Genomic DNA, 22,520 nt, shown 5'->3' with positions numbered 1-22,520 from the left:
CCAAGTAAAAGCTATGATCCCTTGTTGATGTCACCTGTTAAATCCAATTCAATCAGTGTAGTTGAAGGGGAGGAGACAGGTAAAAGAAGGATTTTTAAGCCTTGAGACATAGATTGTGTATGTGTGCCATTCAGAGGGTGAATGGTCAAGACAAAAGATTTAAGCCCCTTTGAATGGGGTATGATAGTAGGTGCCAGGCGCACTGGTTTGGTTGTGTCAAGAACTGCAACGCTGCTGGGTTTTTCACGCTCAACAGTTTACTGTGTGTATCAAGAATGGTCCACCACCCAAAGGACATCCAGCCAACTTGACACAACTGTGGGAAGCATTGGAGTCAACATCAAATCAAATCAAAGTTTATTTGTCACGTGCGCTGAATACAACAGGTATACAATACAACCTTACAGTGAAATGCTTACTTACAGGCCTTAACCAATAGTGCAAAAAATGGTATTAGGTGAACAATAGGTAAGTAAAGAAATAAAACAACAGTAAAAGACAGGCTATAAACAGTAGCGAGGCTATAAAAGTAGCGAGGCTACATACAGACACCGGTTAGTCAGGCTGATTGAGGTAGTATGTACATGTAGATATGGTTAAAGTAACTATGCATATATGATGAACAGAGAGTAGCAGTAGCGTAAAAAGAGGGGTTGGCGGGTGGTGGGACACAATGCAGATAGTCCGGTTAGCCAATGTGCGGGAGCACTGGTTGGTCGGCCCAATTGAGGTAGTATGTACATATGTACATGAATGTATAGTTAAAGTGACTAATGATAGTTGGACCAGCATCCCTGTGGAACACTTTCAACACCTTGTAGTAAATCCCTCGACAAATTGAGGCTGTTCTGAGGGCAAAAGAGGGTGAAACTCTGTATTAAGAAAGGTGTTCCTAATGTTTTGTACAGTATGACGTAACACCTTGTTCCTGGCCGGGTTCCATACTGTATGTGCTGTAGACTACTTTTCTATCATTAAACACTACAGTATGGAAACAGACTACCTCGTTGGTAGCTTTCGAGGGTGATCCAAATCTATTCGATTCTAATCAGGTCATTACATCAACAAATGGAAACCTTGGCACTGTAAGGTTCTATCTAACATTTTGGTATAAAATGTGTTATTCATATAGTTGCTCTTCAGGTGGTCCTTCACATGTGAGATAAGTCTGATTTGTGAAAAGGAAATTTACGACAACAAAAAAGAATATTCTGAAAGTCGTTTCTGCGCAAACACCTTTGAACTTGGTGCTATAAGGTTGTGTCTGCAATCCAATCACACAATGCTGGGTTGTCAATAAACAAATAACTGTATGTAAGGTGATGTACTTATTGAATCATGAAGAGGAAGACATCTCAAAACAGTTCTGAGATCTGGGACATGAAAAATACTCCTTATCTCAAAAGCATCCATTCAGCAAATAGACCCTTATAGTCTCAAGTCCTTGATTATTCATATCATAGGTTCTGGTCCTCTTTTGCAATTACTTTCATTTTTTAAATCCACTTTTTCAGAAGAATGGCCATAACTTAAGTTATTTATGGTAAAAACAAATATATACAGGTGCCTTATATTATTTTTATCAGATTATGAAATTACAGGTGGCCTATAGTGCAGTGGTTCTCGGGACACCTGGGGGTACTTGGCCTATCCACAGGGGGTACATGAGAAGACTCATGGTAAAATGCACATGAGGGGGTACATCAGGGGTACTCTGGACAGAGCAAAATTCAGTTGGTAGAGTGGTAGAGTAGCCAAAAAAGGTTGTGAACCACTGCTATAGTGTGCTCCCCAGGCTGCACCCCAGTCCCCGCAGGCACACAGCTCGAAAATCTCCTCAAATGACTCACTTTCTAGGGACAAGAAAATGATCATCCATAAGCTATAACAACACAATAATACATTTTATATATTTTTTCTTGTAAGTATAGGTTACTATATAGGCTGTAAACTGAAGTGAATATTCCTATTCGATAACCACTATTTACATTACATTTACATTTTAATCATTTAGCAGACGCTCTTATCCAGAGCGACTTACAGTATTGAATGCATACATTTCATACATTTAAAAAAATATACATATTTGAGTTATTTTAACTTTTTTTTTTACTTATTATTTTTTTTTCTGTGCTGGTCCCCGTGGGAATCGAACCCACAACCCTGGCGTTGCAAACACCATGCTCTACCAACTGAGCCACAGGGAAGGCCCTGTAGCTGTGGCGTGCATGCGCTACAGGCAGAAGTCTTCACGCTTTTTGATGTATTTCAGAACTGCAGTTTCCTCTGCTTGGAGCAACAGTGAAGTGGGCAGGGTAGTACGGATTTCTTCTCTTGCATCTGCAAGCAGAGTCTGAACATCAGACAGGATGGCATTGTCTCCCTCAATCCGTGTAATGGCTACTGCTATAGGTTTCAGGAGTTTCAGGCTGCTTACCACTCTCTCCCTAAATACATCATCCAAGAGGATGATCTTGATGGGGCTGGCCATATCGGCAGACTGTGACATGGCCATTTCTTGGAGACTCCTTCCCCTCCAGGAGACTGTCAAACATAATGACAACACCACCTAAACGGGTGAAGCTTCAATGTGGTGCTCTTATTCTTCTCACTTTGCTTGGTGAGGTAGATTGGTGCTATAAGTTGATGACCCTTCACATACCTAACCATTTCCTTGCCTCTCTTGTACAGTCGTGGCCAAAAGTTTTGAGAATGACACAAATATTAATTTTCACAGTTTGTATGATGGCAATTTGTATATACCGTAAATGAAGCCCTACGTTTTTAATGTACAGTATTCATGGACGCCAAGGGAAGTTAGGTTTCCCCCAAAAATGTATCAATAAAACAATACAAAAACACATACAATAATTAATCTTTCGTCTCTCTGTGTTTCATAATTTTCCTTCAATTCACAAGAGGCTGAATGTATCTCACTGGAGAAAGCATCTGAGTGTCTGTATATGTGTAGCCAATCTATCTGATGCTGTCTGGTCAAAAATAGTATGACATTGTTGCCGCCCGTAGCATAGAACTCAAGGGAAGCCAGTGAGCATTTGACCTTCCTTGATAAGAAAACTATAAAATAATAGCCATTCAGCGTTGAGCTAAACTGAATGAGCTCAACTGTGAATGGTCCTGGCGCACCAAGAAAAAGTGTCAAGGGAAGCCAGTTGGGATTTGGCTTCTCATAAATGATATCACATTGAGTGCACAACGACATTGACAGAAAAAACGGGAATTGTTGCATCTTGTTGTGTTGTTGTCCTCCGGTGGCTAGCTAGCTAGCAAACATTTCCCCTTTCCTAAATTAGCGGAGATAGGGAATACGGAATGGGCTCGTGGTTTTACTTAATTCTCCTTACTGGCAAATGATTATAACGGCGATTCTGATCCAACCATAAGATCATACATTGTGCCCCTGGCCTGAGAGAATGGAAGTTCAATATGTAGTTAGATGTAGTAGGAAGTTAGGCTAGCGAGCAAGCATGGAATCGCTCTGAAAGTGATCCAAACAATAGCTCTCGTTATTGTTCTCCACTCTTTTTGTAGTTATCGTTGTAGTGTGAACGCCCCTCATCATTTGAATTATCGTTATAGTTATTGTCCTTGGTGTGGATGGCCCTTTAGAGCCTGCTTAAGGCCCAGTGGATAGGCATTGCTGTTTTTTACTTTTTCTATATCAATACGAAAACCTCCATGGAAGGGGTGTTTCACTAAAATTACAAACTTAACACATTTTATTGATAGTTAGCTAGTAGTTTACTGACTTTGGGTGTCAGAGACCAGAAAAATATATCGGTTTACTCATCCAGAACTAAGCTTTAGCAATGTTGCTAGTTCTCCATAGGATATAGTGTATTTATCATTTTAGTGAACTATCGCTTTAACAAATGTGTGATGAACATTAATTAATATACACTCAGTGGCCAGTTTATTATGTACACCACCCCATTCACGAAAATGGTTTGTTCCTACAGACAGTGAGTCACAAGGCCGTGACTTGCTATATAAACAGTCAGACAGGCATCGAGACATTCAGTTACTGTTCGATTGAACATTAGAATGGGCAAAACAAGTGACCTAATCGACGTTGAGCGTGATATGATCATTGGTACCAGGCTCGCCGGTTCCAATATCTCAGAAACGGCCGGCCTCCTGTGCTTTTCACGCACGACAGTGTCTAGGGTTTATTAAGAATGGAGCGACGAACAAAAAAACATCCAGTCAGCGGCAGTCCTGTGGGCGAAAACAGCTCGTTGATGAGAGGTCGAAGGAGAATGGCAAGAATCGGGCAAGCTAACAGGCGGGCCACAAACAGGCAAATAATGACGCAGTACAACAGTGGTGGTGCAGAACAGCATCTCGGAAAGCACAACTCATCGGTCCTTGACACGACCACACCTTGTTCGACTCCTATCATCTAAAAACAAGAAGAACTGTCTCCAGTGGGCACACGATCACCAGCACTGGACAATTGAGGAGTGGAAAAACATGGCTTGGTCCGATGAATCCTGGTTCCTGTTACGTCATGCTGATGGCAAAGTCAGGATTTGGCGTAAGCAGCATGAGTCCATTGCCTCATCCTGCCTGGTGTCAACGGTACAGGCTAGTGGTGGTGGTGTAATGGTGTGGGGAATGTTTTCCTGGCACACGTTAGGTCCCGTGATACCAATTGAGCAACGTTCCCATGTCCCAGAGAATTCAAGCTGTTCTTGAGGAAATCGAAGACTCCTCTCCATCACACATCACGCATCCCTATTTTTGAGGACAGTTTGCCTGGTGATTTGAGGGGTTAGCCCTGTAGGCTCGGCCCTAATTTATGTGTTCTCTGTCACATGGAGCTGCATGGAAAATGGTCCAGTAACAAAGGACAATGCCCAAGGACTAGTCAGCCCTTCCCCCTCTGATGGGACAAAATGTATATCTGTTACAGTGTTCAAAGGACTGATTATTGTGACAGAATAATGCTATAGTATCCATGTTTGGTATCTGTGTGAAACTTGTTCACTGAGGAGAACTCTGATGCTATCTACATGGATGTATGATCTCTGTGGTTACTGTTCACTGAGGAGAACTCTGATTCTATCTACATGGATGTAAACTCAGGAAACAAAGAAATGTCTTCTCACTGTCAACTGAGTTTATTTTCAGAAAACTTAACATGTGTAAATATTTGTATGAACATAAGATTCAACAGCTGAGACAAGCTGAACAAGTTCCACAGACATGTGACTAACATAAATTGAATAATGTGTCCCTGAACAAAGGGGGGGGGTCAAAATCAAAAGTAGCAGTCAGTATCTGGTGTGGCCACCAGCTGCATTAAGTACTGTAGCGCATCTCCTCCTCCTAGACTGCTCCAGATTTTCCAGTTCTTGCTGTGAGATGTTACCCCACTCTTCCACCAAGGCACCTGCAAGTTCCTGGACATTTTCGGGGGGAATTGCCCTAGCCCTCACCCTCCAATCCAACAGGTCCCAGACGTGCTCAATGGGATTGAGATCCGGGCTCTTCGCTGGCCATGGCAGAACACTGACATTCCTGTCTTGCAGGAAATCACGCACAGAACGAGCAGTATGGCTGGTGACATTGTCATGTTGGAGGGTCATGTCAGGATGAGCCTGCAGGAAGGCTACCACAGCGTTGAGATTGCCTGCAATGAAAACAAGCTCAGTCCGATGATGCTGTGACACACCACCCCAGACCATGATGGACCCTCCACCTCCAAATCGATCCCGCTCCAGAATACAGGCCTCGGTGTAACGCTCATTCCTTCGATGATAAACGCAAATCCGACCATCACCCCTGGTGAGACAAAACCGCGACTTGTCAGTTAAAATAACTTTTTGCCAGTCCTGTCTGGTCCAGCGACGGTGGGTTTGTGCCCAGAGGCGACGTTGTTGCCGGTGATGTCTGGTGAGGACCTGCCTTACAACAGGCCTACAAGCCCTCAGTCCAGCCTCTCTCAGCCTATTGCGGACAGTCTGAGCACTGATGGAGGGATTGTGCATTCCTGGTGTAACTCGGGCAGTTGTTGTTGCCATCCTGTACCAGTCCCGGAGGTGTGATGTTCGGATGTACCGATCCTGTGCAGGTGTTGTTACACGTGGTCTGCCACTGCGAGGACAATCAGCTGTCCATCCTGTCTGCCTGTAGCGCTGTCTTAGGCGTCTCACAGTACAGACATTGCAATTTATTGCCCTGGCCACATCAGCAGTCCTCATGCCTCCTTGCAGTATGCCTAAGGCACGTTCACGCAGATCATGGACCTTGGGCATCTTTCTTTTGGTGTTTTTCAGTCAGTAGAAAGGCCCCTTGAGTGTCCTAAGTTTTCATAACTGTGACCTAATTGCCTACCGTCTGTAAGCTGTTAGTGTCTTAACGACCGTCCCACAGGTGCATGTTCATTAATTGTTTATGGTTCCTCGAACAAGCATGGGAAACAGTGTTTAAACCCTTTACAATGAAGATCTGTGAAGTTATTTGGATTTTTATGAATTATCTTTGAAACACAGGGTCCTGAAAAAGAGACGTTCCATTTTTTTCTGAGTTTATGATCTCTGTGGTTACTGTTCACTGAGGATAACTCGGATGTTATCTACATGGATGTATGATCTCTGTGGTAGCTTGTATCTGGACAGGGTGAGCTCAATTACTCTGTTTTGTTGTCTTCTTAGGAATTATGTCTAATTTACTTTGGCCTCATCCCCCACACAAGCTCTTAGATGCGCTGACACCCTTTGGAGATTGGGCCTTGGTGGTCAGGTTACGCGCTGACACCCTGTGGAGATTGAGCTTTGGTGGTCAGGTTATTCTGTAAACTTGCTATCATTTGATTGGTCAAAGGTGGTTGGTTTTGGGTTGAAAGGTTACACCTTCAGATGTTATATTAACAATTAAATGCCTTTTGTTCTCTCTCTTACCCTGTATCCTGCCCATGGAGGAAGGTTGTATGACTCATTTGAATTTCCTAGACTTTTAGGCCTCAGGTCTAGTCAGCATCTCCTTGTTCATGCCTTGTCCTGTAAGTTAACCTTAGGATCTATATTCTTGGAATAATGCCTTGTAATGCTTGTTAATGCTATGTAACTGAAGCTTCCTGCCTTGTATGTGAATACATTCAGTGTTAAAATATCTGCCTTTCATCTAGACAATTGTCAGACCAATTCTTACGTGTCAGTGTCAACTCATTGCCTAACGCTTGCTTATTGTAATCTTTATGGAGTCAAACATTTGAATAGGCTAATTACTTTGTCGTATATACCCCCACGTGTTAAATATTACTGCCCACTACAGTCCTACCTTTCAGGGTAGAGTTTGCCTGGTGATTTTGGAGGAGTCAGACTGATTCTAACATGAGTTACATACAGGTACTATGCTAGCCGTGAGATATTAGCACACAAGACCATTTGAAAAAACAAAGATGTTTATTGAATGGGTAATGGAGCAGATTGCTTTCCTCTCTTTTCAGACAGTGAGCACAACAGTCCATCTTAGCCTGTTCAAACTCTCCCACAAGCTAAATCTTTTGACTCATCTGAGTAAGGAAGTGTCACTTTCACCGCAATGACAGGGCGAGCCGCCAACTAAGAGGTAAGACACAAAACTACACAGCCCAGGAAACAAAACGGCAAGATGAGAAACAAAAAGACAGTGGCCAGAGGTCCCACCCCCCTGCCCCAATCTCAAATAGGCGTTTCTCTCCGCATGGCTCAATTAGCTCACTCTGGCTATTTACAGTTTATCTGGCCTCATCTCGGCCTGGGCGAAGGAGGGAGAGGAGTAATGAAATGGGATGTCAGCCGTTGTCTCTGCCATGATAGGCTGGTGGGGGGGGGGTCCATTGGCTGTAAAGGGAATGTGGTGGTGTTGGTGGGGGGTATTATTCCTGTGTATCAGTCGTATTTAGAGGTGTGTGTGATGGAGGGGGGGGGACGAGGCCTGGTTGTTTGTTATTTGTCAGAGGGGTGGATGTGATGGATGACTCTCCCACCCCCCATCTCCAGCATTCTGTTCTGTGGGCCGCTCAACCGAGGCCAGGGTGGCTGTGACCTCATCCACTCTCCTCTCCTCCACAGTCCCATAAAACACCAGGGCTTGACGTTACGGCTTCTTCACCTTCTTGATGGACGAGGAGCTGGATGCGGATTCTCTGCGTTTACGCTGGAAAGACACAAAAAATGCACCAAACGCTGTCAGCCATTGGTCCAGAACATGTATAAACCTGCATAATTACACATTAAACTATGAGAATACTAAGAACTGTGCCCATTGGAACATTTTCTACATGTATTCTCTTGACAAGTTGTATTCAGCTAACTCCTGTTAATACAGCAGGGTCGTGTATTCATTAGGATACACTATCAAAACAACAAAAATATGCATTTCTTATTGGACAAGTTTAGCAGGGATGACACAAACATGCAAAACATCCCTGCTATGGAGAAATGCAGGATGGAACTAATTAAACAAAAGAATATGATCTATATGATCAGTCTGTGTGTGTAAAATAAAAAGTGGTTAATATGAACCTAACTCACAGCTAAAAAAAGAAAGCCATCCAATGTTATTTGTTGCTTAGACTTAGACTTTACTGCAAATGACACTCGAGTCTTGAGAAAGATAGCCTTTATAATAGAACGCTTGTGACCACACACACATCTAAATATTGCACTTGGGGAAAAAATATCTTAAAGTAACAATAGAATGAACCAAACAGGCATTCTATTTTTGTTGTATTATAGTGGCCACTATTGATATCGATCAAGAGCACAAGGCTACATGTGTGCAAAAATAACATTTACTGAGTAAAATAAAGTAGAATCCAGCCAGTAGTGATCCAAACCCCGCCTCCTCTCCCCTCCCAAACTTTTCTCATCGGATCTACACGAATCACGCGTTTTGCATCCCTGGTTGAGGTAGTCCCTCCCGGTCTGTTTAATTCCGTTTCAAATCATATCAAATTTTATTTGTCACATGTGTCGAATACAACAGGTGTAGACCTTACCGTCAAATGCTTACTTTGGTGCCTAATGGTTTTTGTGAGTGGGGTGGGCTGAGAGACTTACTGAGTTGGGGGTGAGCGGAGCTCCCACCACATCGATGATCTGCTCCTTGGCCTCGCCCTTGATGTCGTCTGGGCCGGGCCAGGCGGGCACCTCGGGGCCCCCAGGGGCCTCTAGTCCTCCTCCTCCTGGGGGCCCGACGGGGACCCCTCCTCCTCCAGCCTTCAGCAGGGCCTCGTAGCGGTGGCGTAGCATCTGTTGTTCGTACTCACAGTTACCGTGGGCCTGCTTCAGCTCATAGACCAGCACCAGGTCACTGCGCAACTCGTTGAACATCTGGACTATCTCCTCTGTGGGCATGGGGTTCAGGTCTACACAGAGAGAGCAGCGTAGGGAAAGATGAAACACACACACAGATAGGAAATATCCCACTAACCACTGTACGAGGCCCACAATGCATTGGCAGTAAGCAAACGGTTTGCCTTGTTTTACTTGATCTACATGGACAAATCAACTCAAAGGATATTTAAGTCCAACTATCTAGTCAGAGTGCCTCAGTCTGTGTTCGCTCTATTTTATATTTCACCTTTATTTAACCAGGTAGGCCAGTTGAGAACAAGTTCTCATTTACAACTGCGACCTGGCCAAGATAAAGCAAAGCAGTGCAACACAAACACCAAACCAGAGAGTTACACATGAAATAAACAAACATGCAGTCAATAACACAATAGAAAAGTCTATATACAGTGTGAGCAAATGAGGTAAGATGAGGTAAGGCAATAAATAGGCCATAGTGGCAAAAATAATTACAATTTAGCAATTAAACACTGGAGTGATAGATGTGCAGAAGATGAATGTGCAAGTAGAGATACTGGGGTGCAAAGGAGCAAAATAAATAAATACAGTATGGGGATGCGGTAGTTGGATGGGCTGTTTAGAGATGGGCTATGTACATGTGCAGTGATCTGTGAGCTGCTCTGACAGCTGGTGCTTAAAGATAGAGAGGGAGATATTTATACTGGAATGGTAAATGTTATTACCAGACCTGGGTTTAAATGTTACCCTGAACAAAAATATAAATGCAACATGTAATGTGTTGGTCCCACGTTTCATAAAATAAATAAAAGATTGTATAAATGTTCCATATGCACAAAAAGTGTCTCTCAAATTTTGTGCACAAATTTGTTTATATCCCTGTTAGTGAGCACTTTTCTTTGGCAAGATAATCCATCCACCTGACAGGTGTGGCATATCAAGAAGCTGATTAAACAGCATGATCATTACACAGGTTCACCTTGCGCTGGAAACTATAAAAGGCCACTAGTTGAGGGAGTGCGCAATTGGCATGCTGACTTTAGGAATGTCCACCAGAGCTGTGCCAGAGAATTTAAATGTTGCATTTCTCTACCATAAGCCGCCTCCAACGTCATTTTAGAATTTGGCAGTACGTCCAACTGGCCTCAAATCGTAGACCACGCCAGCCCAGGACCTCCACCTCCAGATACTTCACCTGCGGGATCGGACAGAATTTCTGCAAACTGTCAGAAACCATTTCAGGGAAGCTCATCTGCGTGCTCATCGTCCTCACCAGGGTCTTGACCTGACTGCAGTTCATCATCGTAACCGACTTCAGTGGGCAAAATGCTCACCTTTGATGGCCACTGGCACGGATGAATCCCGATTTCAATTGTAACGGGCGAGCGGTTTGCTGCTGTCAGTGTCCCATGGTGGCGGTGGGGTTATGGTATGGGCAGGTATAAGCTACGGACAACAAACAACGAGCACAATTGGATTGTCGTGCCATTCATTCGCCGACATCACCTCATGTTTCAGCATGATAATGCACAGTCCCATGTCGCAAGGATCTGTACACAATTCCTGGAAGATGAAATTGTCCCAATTCTTCCATGGCCTGCATACTCACCATTACATTTACATTTAAGTCATTTAGCAGACGCTCTTATCCAGAGCAACTTACAAATTGGTGGATTCACCTTATGATATCCAGTGGAACAACCACTTTACAATAGTGCATCTAAATCTTTTAAGGGGGGGGGTTAGAAGGATTACTTTATCCTATCCTAGGTATTCCTTAAAGAGGTGGGGTTTCAGGTGTCTCCGGAAAGTGGTGATTGACTCCGCTGTCCTGGCGTCGTGAGGGAGCTTGTTCCACCATTGGGGATCCAGTCATGCTCTGGATCGACGTGTACGACAGCGTGTTCCAGTTTCTGCCAATATGCAGCAACTTCGCATAGCCATTGAAGAGGAGTGGGACAACATGCCACAATCAACAGCCTGATCAACTCTATGCGAAGGAGATGTGTCGCGCTGCATGAAGCAAATGGTTGTCACACCAGATACTGGTATTGTAATCAGTATCTGTATCTGTAATCACACCAGTATCTGTGACCAACAGATGCATGCATGCAATATATATATATATATATATATATATATATATATATATATATATATATATATATATATATATATATATATATATATATATATATATATATATATATATATATCCAGTCATGTGAATTACATAGATTAGGGCCTAATGAATTCATTTCAATTGACTGATTTCCTTATCTGAACTGTAGCTCAGTAAAATCTTTGAAATTGTTGCGTTTATATTTTGTTCAGTGTTTTTAGGTATTTCAATTACATTCAAAGTCATTTGGAAGTAAGTACTTGGATATATTTTCTTTGAAAAAAACAGTTTTTGGAAATACACAAGTATTTCATAATACACCGACTCAAATGCACTCCCATGCCTTTAACCCAGACCGTTTTGGTATTTGAAATAATGTATTTGGAAATAAGTATTTGATTCGGAACACATTATTTGGGGGGGGGGGCAGGAAGCCTTGTGGTTAGAGCTTTGAGCCAGTAACCGAAAGGTTGCTGGATCGAATCCCCGAGCTGACAAGGTAAAAATCTGCCGTTCTGCCACTGAACAAGGCAGTTAACCCACTGTTCCCCAGTAGGTCGTCATTGTAAATAATATTTTTTTCTTAAAACTGACTTGCCTAGTTAAATAAAAGGTTACATTTAAAAAAATAGATATTTTTTAAAATACTCTAATACACAGAAAATAAGTATTTCAATAACAAATAATACACATATTTGAACCCAGGTCTGGTTGTTTGTGTGAGTCAGACAGTGCCTTGGTTTGCTGTTTAACATTTATGCTGAGGAGATTATGGTAGGTATTATGCCTAACTGAACTCACCCACTTCCCTCTCTGTCAGGATCTGGTCAATGGCCTTGATCTTCTTCTGGCCTACCGAGCTTGGCAGCTTCATCTGTAACACACACAGAAAATAATACTTTGGGGTGTATGGGGATAAACATCCTCACCTCTGGCGGTTAATTCGTTTGAAATGCACTTCAGCGGGGCTGATCAAAATGCTTCAATCTGCCCCAGTTTATTTGACATTATCTGTGGAGCACTCCACTCCTTTACCCACAATGCATTTTACATAGAGAGCAGCAGCTCCCCATTAGTCATGGAGATGAATAAGCCCCCTCTGCTACATCCTGAAGATATTAGCTTGCCGCTAATGGCATAAATCATGGTTTTGCTAATGAGAGCAAGGGCTAGGTCCCAAATGGCCCCCTATTCACTAGGGCTGGGAATTGCCACGGACCTCACAATACGATATTATCACGGTACTTAGGTGCTGATACGATATGTATTGCGATTTTATATGTATTGCGACTCGATAATGTGATTTGATTGCGATTCGATGTTCCAAACATATTGCTCTCTATACGTCTGCTGCAGAGAGACAAGAGAGAGCATGAGAAAATGTGTTTGTCAGTCATGGAAATAAAAGTGCTGAAAACATGTAGGGTCACTATTTAAAAAGAAGATGGAGAACAAACTATAGGATGAAGTTTTGGTGCAGGTACAGCCGACTCGCGCTAGCTAACACTGGAACTAAATAAATGATCCTTTTAAAATGGAGCGTTAGTGGAGTTTCCAAAAACACCTCAAATGGTGTTCCAATGGGAGTTCTTTATGGTGTTTCAAATGGGAGTTCTTTATGGAGTTTCAAATGGGAGTTCTTTATGGAGTTTCAAATGGGAGTTCTTTATGGAGTTTCAAATGGGAGTTCTTTATGGAGTTCCGATGGGAGTTCTTTATGGAGTTCCGATGGGAGTTCTTTATGGAGTTCCGATGGGAGTTCTTTATGGAGTTCCGATGGGAGTTCTTTATGGAGTTCCGATGGGAGTTCTTTATGGAGTTCCGATGGGAGTTCTTTATGGAGTTCCGATGGGAGTTCTTTATGGAGTTCCAATGCGAGTTCTTTATGGAGTTCCAATGCGAGTTCTTTATGGAGTTCCAATGCGAGTTCTTTATGGAGTTCCAATGCGAGTTCTTTATGGAGTTCCAATGCGAGTTCTTTATGGAGTTCCAATGCGAGTTCTTTATGGAGTTCCAATGCGAGTTCTTTATGGAGTTCCAATGCGAGTTCTTTATGGAGTTCCAATGCGAGTTCTTTATGGAGTTCCAATGAGAGTTCTTTATGGAGTTCCAATGCGAGTTCTTTATGGAGTTCCAATGCGAGTTCCAATGAGAGTTCTTTATGGAGTTCCAATGAGAGTTCTTTATGGAGTTCCAATGAGAGTTCTTTATGGAGTTCCAATGGGAGTTCTTTATGGAGTTCCAATGGGAGTTCTTTATGGAGTTCCAATGGGAGTTCTTTATGGAGTTCCAATGGGAGTTCTTTATGGAGTTCCAATGGGAGTTCTTTATGGTGTTTTAATGAGAGTTCTTTATGGTGTTTCAAATGGGAGTTCTTTATGGTGTTTCAAATGGGAGTTCTTTATGGTGTTTTAATGAGAGTTCTTTATGGTGTTTTAATGAGAGTTCTTTATGGTGTTTTAATGAGAGTTCTTTATGGTGTTTTAATGAGAGTTCTTTATGGTGTTTTAATGAGAGTTCTTTATGGTGTTTATGGAGTTTCAATGCGAGTTCTTTATGGTGTTTTAATGAGAGTTCTTTATGGTGTTTTAATGAGAGTTCTTTATGGTGTTTTAATGAGAGTTCTTTATGGTGTTTTAATGAGAGTTCTTTATGGTGTTTTAATGAGAGTTCTTTATGGTGTTTTAATGAGAGTTCTTTATGGTGTTTTAATGAGAGTTCTTTATGGTGTTTTAATGAGAGTTCTTTATGGTGTTTTAATGAGAGTTCTTTATGGTGTTTTAATGAGAGTTCTTTATGGTGTTTATGGAGTTTCAATGCGAGTGCTTTATGGTGTTCCAATGAGATTTCTTTATGGTGTTCCAATGAGATTTCTTTATGGTGTTTCAAATGGGAGTTCTTTATGGTGTTTCAAATGGGAGTTCTTTATGGTGTTTCAAATGGGAGTTCTTTATGGTGTTTCAAATGGGAGTTCTTTATGGTGTTTCAAATGGGAGTTCTTTATGGTGTTCCAAATGGGAGTTCTTTATGGTGTTCCAAATGGGAGTTCTTTATGGTGTTCCAAATGGGAGTTCTTTATGGTGTTCCAAATGGGAGTTCTTTATGGTGTTCCAAATGGGAGTTCTTTATAGTGTTTTAACCCTTTCACGTGTGAGTTCCAAATATCTAACAGTCGCCTCAGCGTGAGTTTTTTTATGCACGTGATGTTTGAACGTTCTCTCCATTCCAGGATGTGATTGTTACTTAACCTGTTATGGCTAGGGGGCAGTATTTTCACAGCTGGATAAAAAAACGTACCCGATTTAATCTGGTTACTACTCCTGCCCAGTAACTAGAATATGCATATAATTATTGGCTTTGGATAGAAAACACCCTAAAGTTTCTAAAACTGTTTGAATGGTGTCTGTGAGTATAACAGAACTCATATGGCAGGCAAAAACCTGAGAAGATTTCATGCAGGAAGTGGCCTGTCTGACAAGGTGTCGTTCTTCTTGTCTCCGTTTATTGAAGAGTGAGGATCTTAGCTGTCCCGTGACACTTCCTACGGCTGCCATAGGCTCTCAGAAGGCGGCAAAACGCTGAATCGTGGCTTTGCAGGCTCTGGCTGAAAAAAAGTAGCGCGTTTGGGTAGTGGCTGGTTACAGTACTGTGATACTCAGGCTCGTGCCCGCGTCGACCGAAAGCTTTGTTTTCTTTCCTCTGTTTAGCTAAATGGACATTCCCGGTCGGAATATTATCGCTTTTTTACGAGAAAAATGGCATAAAAATGGATTTTAAACAGCGGTTGACATGCTTCGAAGTACGGTAATGGAATATTTAGATTTTTTTTGTCACGAATTGCGCCATGCGCACGACCCTTATTTACCATTCGGATAGTGTCTTGGGACGCACGAACAAAACGCCGCTATTCGGATATAACGATGGATTATTTTGGACCAAACCAACATTTGTTATTGAAGTAGCAGCCCTGGGAGTGCATTCTGACGAAGACAACAAAAGGTAATCAAACTTTTATAATAGTAAATCTGATATTGGTGAGTGCTAAACTTGCCGGGTGTCTAAATAGCTAGCCCGTGATGGCTGGGCTATGTACTTAGAATATTGCAAAATGTGCTTTCACCAAAAAGCTATTTTAAAATCGGACATATCGAGTGCATAGAGGAGTTCTGTATCTATAATTCTTAAAATAATTGTTATGCTTTTTGTGAACGTTTATCGTGAGTAATTTAGTAAATTGTTAGCAAATTCCCCGGAAGTTTGCGGGGGGTATGCTAGTTCTGAACGTCACATGCTAATGTAAAAAGCTGTTTTTTTATATAAATATGAACTTCATTGAACAAAACATGCATGTATTGTATAACATAATGTCCTAGGTGTGTCATCTGATGAAGATCATCAAAGGTTAGTGCTGCATTTAGCTGTCTTCTGGGTTTTTGTGACATTATATGCTAGCTTGAAAAATGGGTGTCTGATTATTTCTGGCTTGGTACTCTGCTGACATAATCTAATGTTTTGCTTTCGCTGTAAAGCCTTTTTGAAATCGGACAGTGTGGTTAGATAAAGGAGAGTCTTGTCTTTAAAATGCTGTGAAATAGTCATATGTTTGAAAAATTGAAGTTTTTGTATTTTTGAGGAATTTGTAATTCGCGCCACGCCTATCATTGGATATTGGAGCAGGTGTTCCGCTAGCGGAACGTCTAGATGTAAGAGGATAAACAACAACACTGAATGGCTCAGAGTAGGAGTGAGAGGTTACCGTGATTGACTGCCTGCACGCGCCATTTGTATCAATAAATCACTATCAGAAAATGTTTTGTGTGGTATTATTGATATATTTAGTATTTTATTGACGTTTTTCAATTACCCGTGATAAATCATGCATTCCGATTTTTGCATAAATTGTAATGGGCGCATAGTATGTGTGTAAAATAATGTTTTGAAGGTTGTACTGATTATGATGAGCTAAGCTAATTCCAGCTATGTGTATGGAGCCATATTTGTTGACATACAATGCATTCTGGGTTTCACGTAATCATCCGTTTGACCAAAGATGTTATAACAAAATGAGGTGAGTAAGAGTTCACTCATTTTTTGAGGACTTCTGCAAATGAATGGTGGGTTGTGAACGACAGTAGATGACACACCCCTTCAACATGCATACTGTAAACAGACCAAACTCATCTTGTCTTCTCTTATTATCTTCAGTTTCTGTGAGGAAAAAATGCATGGCTGCGCGCTGAAACTAATCGACGGATTACTTTCAATTTCTAGAAAGTGTTTTACCAAAACATTTTTCGATCAATGGTGAGCTCACTCGTGATGTGATTAATTATACATAGTAATTGCTATTAGCTAATTCATATTGTAGTTTACGTCAGCCGAGAGTTAGAAAATATGACCGCTTGTGTTGCGTCAATCTTTCCTCAGTTAGCGCTAGGACAAATGTAGCCTACATTTTTCCAGTTAGGATGATTGTGATATGCTATAGATACTTCTGTGAATATCTGAACATTGCATTCAAAAATAAACTGCTCACATTCTGGACATAACTTTGTAACGACTGTTTGTGTAAATAGTTTCTGAAAAAAGTGTGGCCAGCTCAAATGCTGATTGTTGCGTCATTGGCCGTCACTGGCCGTTCTAAATGAGCGTTCTAAATGAGTGTTCTAATCACACGGGGTGTGATCGTACGCTTCAGGGACCACTGTAGAACGATCACACCCCGTGTGATGGTACGTGTGAAAGGGTTAATGAGAGTTCTTTATGGTGTTTCAATGCGAGTTCCTTATGGAGTTTCAATGGGAATGCTTTATATTGGTCTTTGAGAGGGAAGCTGAGGTCATATGGTGATATTTGGAGGGGGAACCATCTAAGCAAACCAATATACAATTCCTATACAGATCATGTGTGACTAATAATTTTAGTGCATGGCCATGCTTACCCTCTGGCTGCGCAGCGTGACTCCAGCTGATTTGAAGTCAGGGAATTTGATTCCTGCCGTCTCAGGAACAGTCTGTTGTGGACAGACAGGGAAACAGTAGAGAGGTGAGCACAGAGACAAGACAAACAAGCAGGGTGGCATCAGGTTCCTCATTAAGGGATTGGGCGAATGGGAGAGTGTTTGTATACCGGTTTCTCCATCTCTCGTTTCAGCGGGAGCTTCTTCTTGGTAGCCTTGCGCTCGGCACGTCTCATCTCTGTGTTGGTGTCTGCTGCTGTGATGAGCTTCTGCAGGTCCTGGGCCTTCTTCTCACGATCCTTCTTCCTGCTCTCCATCTTCCGTAGCTCCTGCATCAGATACTCCTCTTCTGCCACCTTCAGGGCAAAACGGGGAAGTGCAACATGAGCAGGGGATTAAAACAGAAGAATGAGTTACCAATAATATAATTAAGCAATAATGCTCGACAAGGCCTGAGGAGTGCCTGGACACAACGAGGAGTGCCTGGACACAACGAGGAGTGCCTGGACACAACGAGGAGTGCCTGGACACAACGAGGAGTGCCTGGACACAACCCTTAGCCTTGGTATAGTGGCCATATATCACAAACCCCCGAGGTGCCTTACTGCTATTATAAACTGGTTACCAACATAATGAGAACAGTTCAAACAAATGTTGTATGACATCAGCCAATCAGCACTCAGGTGTTGAAACAACCAGCTTATAATGGTCTGTGACCTCTGGACATACATTAAAGACCTTCACAGCTTGATAGATGCAAATCTATCTTGGTCACATGGTCTGTTTCTAGTTGGAAATACTTCAGACATTGAATTGGATTCGATGAAATTGTTAATGTGTGCCCTAACTGCTGCCAAAAAGGCAATTGTTTTTTTTAAGTGGTTTGAGCCAAATACTTCTACAAAAACTTATTGGAGAACTTATTCTTATTCTGTAGCTACAAAAACTCTAGTGGGCTGGTCAGAGGCCATCTCCATCATCAAAGACCTGGGTTAGCTAACTGCTGTTTCAACCCCTTCTTGCTCATGTTTAGTTGTTGTGGTAGTCTGTGACAGCTATCTCATTTGATTGGCACTGATAAAACCCCCCCCCCGTAATAAAAAAAACAAAAAATATATATATATAAATAAATAACACTAAAATAATTTAGGCCTATGCCATATAGCCACCCTTCTGTCCAAATCAACGTTCAATTTTGTATTTAACTAGGCAAGTCAGTTAAGGACAAATTCTTATTTACAATGACGGCCTAAGAACAGTGGGTTAACTGCCTTGTTCAGGGACAGAATGACAGATTTTTACCTTGTCAGCTCGGGGATTCGATCTAGCAACCTTTCGGTTACTGGCCCAACGCTCTAACTACTAGGCTACCTAATGAGTGCATTGTCTTAGTTTATGCGATCCTAGTGAGAATCTAACCCACGACCCTGCCAAACTCCGTCCAGGAGTTAGACACCAGATACATTATAGGAATCAAAGGCTGAAAGTAATTGCACCTCAAAGGGATAGTGTACGATTTTGGCAAATAAGCCCTTTTTCTACTTTAACCCAGAGTGAGATGAACTCATGGAAACCATGAAATTGCTCAGTAGTATTTGCGCAATAGCTGTACCCTTAGACTTCTAGTAATTGGCGTATGCTAGTTAGCAATGGTTCGCAAATCTACTTTCAACTTCCTTCAAACTGCACACAGAGACATAAAAATGGTAACCATGATTTCTTTTGACTATGGGTAAGTAGACAACTATTATCTTGGACTAACCCTTTAACCTTCAACACTAACAGTGGAATTGTCTTTGGGGAGGTGCTGCTAACCTGATCAGGCGTGCGGTTGAATAATCTCTCCAGCTGCTCTTTCCTGCGCCTCTCGTGACCAGCGTCAAATACGTACATCTTGGGCTCTGTCCCTGTTGCAGCGCGGACCTTGGTCAGCTTACCGCAAATGTTGTAGTAACGTTCCTTCAGGTCCTCCGTTGACCGTTTCTGAAAGTACAAATACAGAAATGTTTCCGGCAGGTACAATAATCATGGGAAGACATATTTCATGATGCATCACATTCAAATATTTGCCACCCAAAAAGTCCAATATTCTAAATGTTTCGAAATACTTGAATCCTTCTTTTCTGTATTGTGATTTGTGGATTCAAATGATGTATTTAAAATGTGTGTGTGTGTAATGTCAGTCATAGATATAGCCTCCTCACTCTGTATTGCTGATGGTCGTAGCGGTCGTGGACGACGATGAAACGCAGGTCAAAGCGCTTGCACAGGTCAAACAGGTGGTCCGTCTCCGCCTTGGTCCAGCCGTCATCATGGAGATACATCTGGTACTCCTGCTCCGAGTACACTGGCACCTGCACTGCCTAGGGAGGAGGCGACGGAGAGAGATTTTTGCAATTGCTTTGGTAATAAAGCCCCTTTGAATTGAAAGAGAGCGAGATGGGTGGTCACGGGGAGGGAGAGAGAGGGAGGGAAGGGGTATAGAGTGAGAGAGATGGAGAGAGAGATGGAGAGAGAGAGAGGGAGATGGAGGGTGAGAGATGTGTGAGACCGACAGTGATGAAGTGAACAATAAAGAGATAAAAACAATGAGAGAGAGCGGAGAGAAACCTCTCTCCTTACCTTGTTGAAGCGGGCGAAGGGGTAGTCCTTGCCTTCCTCTGCCATGCGTCTCCAGTGGTGGAAGACGGCTCCGTCTCGGCGGGCTGGGTTGGTGAAGGGCATCCATTTCCAGGGTCGCACACGCTTACAGCCCAACTTGGCCTTCACTGTCCGGTAGCCCTGAGTAGTGTCACTGGGCAGCAGGGGGGGAGCATCTCTGCTGAGAGACAAGTGGTGGTCAGAATACTAATTCAGTGACACGCCCTATTAAACGCAGCAATACAGAAATTAAATCACAAGTAAATACCATTTTATGAGAGATCAGTGTTCACGTAAATCAAATTTTATTGGTCACATTCACATATTTAGTAGATGTTATGGCAGATGTAGCAAAATGCTTGTGTTCCTAGCTCCAACAGTGCAGAAGTATCTAACAACTCAAAAGTAAAAGAATGGAGTATGTTCAGCCCAAGAGGCAGGGCAGCCAGACAGAGGGAGTTGGGTCAAACAGGGTTCCTACTTCTTGTCTGAGTAGAGCAGGGCGTACACCTCTCTGTGCATCCCCTCTGGTCTCTTGAAGGTCAACGTTTCAGTTGTTTTCTTGGCCTTTTTCTGTAATGTGGGGGATTACGGTTGAGTGCAGATCAGTTGTGCAATTTAGATGTAAACGATAGACTGTCAGTTGATAGGCTTCTGCTAATGAAACTCAACAATGGACAGTTGGGACACAGTAAGTTGTTCCACACAAGCCACTCTCACACACCATCAACAGACAGGTCATGACCAGAGGGCATCATTCTTACCTTCTCGGAGTTGATGAAATCCTTCTTACTGATCGGACCATCATTGTCCCCTCCCGCCAACTCCAGAATATCTCTCACATCGGCACCAGCTGCCATGATGACGTGTGCTGTAAAGAATAGTTACTCTGTATTTGTATTCTGTCATTGTGTGTCAAATGTTTATGTCATCGCCTGATAGCTCACCTAACTATCAAGCTACATACCGTATGTTCATGGCTAAACATGGCAAGCAGAGTTAGCAAGTAATGTAGCTAGCTAATCTCTTTGCAGAGGCTACTACTCGGTCTTTGCAGAAAGCCAACGTTAGCGGTCTATAATTTATGCATTAATTATTTAGTTAACATATGTATTAGGTGTATTCAAAGAGGATACCTGTATTTTGTGTCGATAATTTAGCTAGTTGATGCGTCGCTCACGTTGACTAGTTAACGTTAGCTTTCAAGCAAATATGTTAAGCTAGCCGGCTTTAGCAAACGTTGCCGCGCTAAAGCCCAGCAGGGACATAGCTAGTTATGGAATACTTAATTTTCAACGTAACGTTTTACCATTTACCTTTTTGGTGAATCCACGCGTCTGTTTGTGTCTATTTAAAGCAAATATTCTGTGAAAGTATAAAAATTGGCTAGCTAGCTAACCGGCTAACAACAAGACATAATCAACAAGCTTGCGTTCAGCGGAAACAGGAAGTAATTCTTCTTCGCCAGTAAAGCCGCTTCTGTAATAGGTTTGTCGCCACCTACTGATGTGGAGGAGTTGAACTTGGAACTAAATGATTTATCCCCATTTGTTTTTTATGTTTCTATTTATTTCACCTTTATTTAACCAGGTAAGCCAGTTGAGAACCAGTTCTCATTTACAACTGCGACATGGCCAAGATAAGGCAAAGCAGTGCAACACAAACAACAACACAGAGTTACACATGGAATAAACAAACGTACAGTCAATAACACAATAGAAAAGTATATATACAGTGTGTGCAAATTAAGTAAGATTAGGGAGGTAAGGTAATAAATAGGCCGTAGTGGCGAAATAATTACAATTTAGCAAATAAACACTGGAGTGATAGATGTGCAGATAAATCATTGATAAATGATGTGACACAACTTGTGCCATATGTTGTCATATATAAGACATGAATACATGTAGAGAAGCAACATGTTAACGGCTTCATTAAAATCATTATTAAAAACAAGTTTATTATTGTTCTGAACATGCCCCACATTTTCCAAAGTACATTGAAATTGGAATGATACTGTGTCGCCTGGAAGAAACATTCAGAAAATGATTGGATGGGTTAACAACAAAGATTACATAAAATTACAATTTTGAGTGAATTGCTTTCTTATACTTGAATACAGATGAATTCAACATCAAAAATGAAAAATAACACATTTTTTGTAACCTGTCCACTCTATTTTCTCATCTTCCTCATCCTCTACTTCCTGTTCATTCTGCTTGATCTCAGTGGTGTACTCATACTGAACCACACGCGGTAGGAGAACAGTTCTGAGTGGCACGGGTAGGCCTGGACCGCACTTCTGTTGACTGGGATTTTGACTCAGCCAACAGTGAAATCCTGGACATGGAATATATACTCCCCTTCACACATCAGGACAACCTTGTTGAGGTAACGGATGCCATCCTGGTATTCTTTGGGCAGCTCCCTGTTATTCTGGGCAGTTTGCGAGACCATTTGCAGCATTGCACAGTGG

At 42.1% G+C, this 22,520-nt stretch overlaps 1 protein-coding gene across 2 annotated transcripts; it reads right to left on the bottom strand.

Moving 5' to 3' along the window:
• Positions 1 to 7,411: 7,411 nt before the first annotated feature.
• On the bottom strand, positions 7,412 to 21,519 carry dmap1 (DNA methyltransferase 1 associated protein 1). Of its 2 annotated transcripts, none has more exons than XM_014149508.2 (11): positions 21,361 to 21,519; positions 20,809 to 20,915; positions 20,526 to 20,617; positions 20,027 to 20,225; positions 19,609 to 19,767; positions 19,220 to 19,387; positions 17,575 to 17,760; positions 17,387 to 17,458; positions 12,247 to 12,319; positions 9,072 to 9,379; positions 7,412 to 8,166 (listed from the first exon to the last, which is right to left on the bottom strand). In XM_014149508.2, exons 2-11 carry the CDS (start codon positions 20,902 to 20,904, stop codon positions 8,107 to 8,109), a joined length of 1,413 nt encoding a protein of 470 aa, XP_014004983.1. In that variant the 5' UTR covers positions 20,905 to 20,915; positions 21,361 to 21,519; the 3' UTR covers positions 7,412 to 8,106. The 2 variants fall into 2 exon arrangements, with proteins under 2 accessions (XP_014004983.1, XP_014004984.1); XM_014149509.2 differs by having other exon boundaries at positions 20,027 to 20,222.
• Positions 21,520 to 22,520: the final 1,001 nt, after the last annotated feature.

The sequence above is a fragment of the Salmo salar genome, chromosome ssa16 (genome assembly GCF_905237065.1).
Source record: "Salmo salar chromosome ssa16, Ssal_v3.1, whole genome shotgun sequence".
Lineage (NCBI taxonomy): Eukaryota > Metazoa > Chordata > Actinopteri > Salmoniformes > Salmonidae > Salmo > Salmo salar.
Note: the sequence above shows the minus strand (reverse complement) of the source record. Positions and strands in the feature narration are given on the sequence as shown.

Excerpts from the sequence above, each read along its gene's own strand:
- dmap1 (XM_014149508.2), bottom strand. The coding sequence starts at position 20,904 with ATGGCAGCTGGTGCCGATGTGAGAGATATTCTGGAGTTGGCGGGAGGG. Across the intron at positions 19,388-19,608 it reads ACGACCATCAGCAATACAGA|AAACGGTCAACGGAGGACCT; the intron begins GTGAGGAGGCTA and ends TTGTACTTTCAG. Across the intron at positions 9,380-12,246 it reads CCTGACAGAGAGGGAAGTGG|ACCTGAACCCCATGCCCACA; the intron begins GTGAGTTCAGTT and ends CTCTCTGTGTAG.